At 35.8% G+C, this 3,228-nt stretch overlaps 1 protein-coding gene and 1 long non-coding RNA gene across 2 annotated transcripts in view; both read left to right on the top strand.

The window, feature by feature from the left end:
• Positions 1–783, top strand: part of LOC117120649 — a 3,222-nt gene extending 2,439 nt beyond the window's left edge. The window contains exon 4 of the mRNA XM_033265676.1: positions 3–783. Within this exon, the coding sequence (XP_033121567.1) occupies positions 3–783 (781 nt within the window). The remainder of the gene's footprint in view (positions 1–2) is intronic.
• A 581-nt stretch (positions 784–1,364) lies between these two features.
• Positions 1,365–2,164, top strand: LOC117120652. Its single transcript, XR_004447395.1, has 3 exons — positions 1,365–1,486; positions 1,894–1,962; positions 2,079–2,164. It is a non-coding gene; the product is annotated as an uncharacterized LOC117120652 (long non-coding RNA).
• Positions 2,165–3,228: the final 1,064 nt, after the last annotated feature.

Here is a 3,228-nt window from a genome sequence, read left to right as displayed (position 1 = left end):
AGAGAAGTAGTGGATTCAACTGTACATGTGTATTGTGACGCCTCTGAGCAGGCTGTTGCAGCAGTGGCGTTCTTAAAGACAAACAGTGTAAAGGGGACCGAAGTTGGATTTATAATAGGAAAATCACGTATAGCTCCTAGACAAGGTCATACCATTCCCCGTCTCGAACTCTGTTCTGCTGTGCTTGCCACTGAATTAGCCAAAGTAGTCACCACAGAGCTAGACTTTTCTCCCAAAAGTATCAGTTTCTATTCAGACAGTAGGATATTTCTGGGTTACCTTAACAACAACACAAGGAGATTTCATACTTATGTAGCCAACAGAGTTGAAAAGATATTGTCATTCTGCGAACCACACCAATGGCACTACATATCGACAGGTCAGAATCCTGCGGATCACGGTACTAGATGTATTGATCCTGTGAAAATGCAGAATTGCACTTGGCTTACTGGTCCCCAGCATTTGCATCTAATTAATGAAGAGGAACAAGCAACGTTTCCTCTCATTGACCCTGACAATGATAAGGAAATCAGGAAGGAAAATGTAACTGTAAGTAAGACAGTAATATGCAAAACGCGAATGCTGAGTGAAGAGAAACTTAAACGCTTTTCATCATGGTCAGGCTTGACACAAGCTGCTGCATACTTGAAACATCAAGCATCATCCTTTAGAACAGAAGGGCAAATACCACCATGCTCTGGGTGGCATGCGTGCACACAGCATAAATCCGTAGAAAAATATAAGCAAGCTGAAATCTTCATTATCAAAATTCACGTCCACTAGTACCATTATCATCGGACCCACAAGATGCGACAGTGTTAAGCCCGTCTATGTTGTTGACCCAGAAGAGTGGTTGTGTCGAAGAGATGGTTGTCGACAAAGACACCAGCAATATGTATCGAGCCTATTGGAAAATGGTACAATGTTTATCGGATAGGTTTTGGAAGAAGTGGAAGAATCATTACTTACAAATTCTCCAACAAAAGCAAAAGTGGTGTACTGACCAAAGGAATTTCCAGGTTTCCGATGTAGTCCTGCTTCGAGATAACCAGGCAAAGAGAAACCAGTAGCCGACTGGCTTTATCACACAAGTTTATCCAAGCGACGATGGAAGAGTGCGAAAAGTAGAAGTTCGTTTTCCGTCCTCAAAGAACACATATACAAGACCAATTAATGAACTTGTGTTATTGTTAGAATCTGAAACTTGAAGAACCTTTTGATAATGCGAAAATAATTTCAGTAGGTGAAATTGTTAAAATACTTATGTGGATGATAATATGTGTTTTTTTTTTAATTCCTATGATTTAACTGATTAGAGTATATTATGCCTTGATTCATAATTTGCATTCTTTATTGTTTGGGTGATCAGGCGAGGAGTGTAATGTCTTTAACATTGTTGTTTAATGAGTTTTTGGAAGTGAGCCCTCTTTGGGGCGCTTTCAGTTCAACTAGTTAAAACGGTAGTTATGGTACCTTATGTTCTGAGGTAAATATCGTTAAATTGTTAGTTTAAAACTTGCATAGGTTTTATGAAAACTAATTGTCTATATGTTTATGTGCTAGAGATAATGCTGCACTGTAGCTTAGTATTGATTATTGATATTTGTGCTTATTATGGCACGATTCTATATGAGCATATCTAGCTTAGTTTTTGATACACTATGCATGAACGTGTATGTAGGAGTCCGCACGCTGTGTGAGCAAAGATGTGACCTTTGACCTAAGGCTGTAAACTTTCAGGTTGTGTTAGCCTAGCTTTGTTTTTATAATGTTTATAAAGGGTAATGGCTATTTTGTATCCTCTTGGAAATTGTTGCATCACCCAGCTGTGTGATTATATTTTAGAGATAATTTCTGTACCATCCATGACTTTGATTATTGAATTATTTGCAGCTGGATAGCCAGTGATCTTGGATATAGCCAGTAATCTTGGATACGTCTTGAGAGGACAGCACAGTTTATGTAAGAAAGATAGGGTACATGCATATATCCTTGATATATTTAGTACTGCATGTTATACATCTTGTACTAATTTTGGGTTATGTCTTATTAGCATCTATTGCTTGTTGTTTTTGCAGTTACCAATAAATGTTCAACGAATGAAAAGTGAACACGGTTATACGACTGGATTTCAATATTGTCTTTTATTGTCGGGCCAGTACAATACTGGAGTGAAAATAAATGTAAGACATCATTAGAAATAAAGGCTAAGAACACAAAATTAGTTTCAACTACATACAATTTAGTGTTTACTTTACGAATACCTATCCACGAAGATCGTGTTCAAAGTTAAAACATAATTTTGTTTTTAGGTGGAAAAAAAACATGATGATGGAAACTGAACGAATTGCACGAGAAATAAATTCCGCGTTTGTGGCATATAAACTAGGCAATGACATGAAATATATAGAGCATGTGAACAGTAATTTTTTTAAATATTGCGAAAAGATGTATGAAATGCACAATGAATATCTTTATAAATTAACTAGAGAAGTTTTGCTTGATTCAAATGAGAATATCCAGACGTTTTTCAAAGACATTTTAACAGAAATGTTTAGCGATAATATCATGAACTGGGGCCGTATAATTATGGTTTTTGTGTTTGGAGCGAGGTTAGCTGTTTTATGTAAAGATAGAAATAGAACTGATTTGATTGATCAAGTAATACAGAATGTAGACAAATACGTGAAGACGAATTTTTTGGAATGGATTAATATCCAAGGAGGTTGGGTAAGTCACTTTTTTATATTTACAATCATTGATAAAAACATTTAATTCGTGTCTATATACAGTATTATCATCAATAATTACTTAAAAAATTGAATTTGTTTCCAACTCTATAGGCTTATATATAAACAATTTCGATCAATCGTATACTCAACACAAAACGATAGCAGAAATTCCTCTAATGAACGTTTCGTTAGGGATAGCGTTAAGCCTAACAGCAACTTTGTATCTATACAATACATTCTGTTAAGGATGAAATGTGTGAATTATGTGTATATCGACACACACTTGTCCAGGATGTTTCTTTTGCCAGCCGTCAAATGGTGTATAAAATACCTACTTGAACTTTGATGGTGAACTTTACAATAAAGTTTAATCCGGTCCAGAGTCAGAAGAAAATGGCAATGGGAAAACCACACAGAAATATATTTCGATGTTCTTGTAGGACTAGAGCGAACTAGGTAATCTGGAATACTGGTATTTGTTTTCATGCAAAATTTG

The sequence above is a fragment of the Anneissia japonica genome, unplaced genomic scaffold (assembly GCF_011630105.1).
Source record: "Anneissia japonica isolate Jap-2015-1 unplaced genomic scaffold, ASM1163010v1 scaffold13374_len77687_cov166, whole genome shotgun sequence".
NCBI lineage: Eukaryota > Metazoa > Echinodermata > Crinoidea > Comatulida > Comatulidae > Anneissia > Anneissia japonica.
The sequence above is the reverse complement of the archived record's forward strand: the minus strand, read 5'-3'. Positions and strand labels throughout refer to the sequence as shown.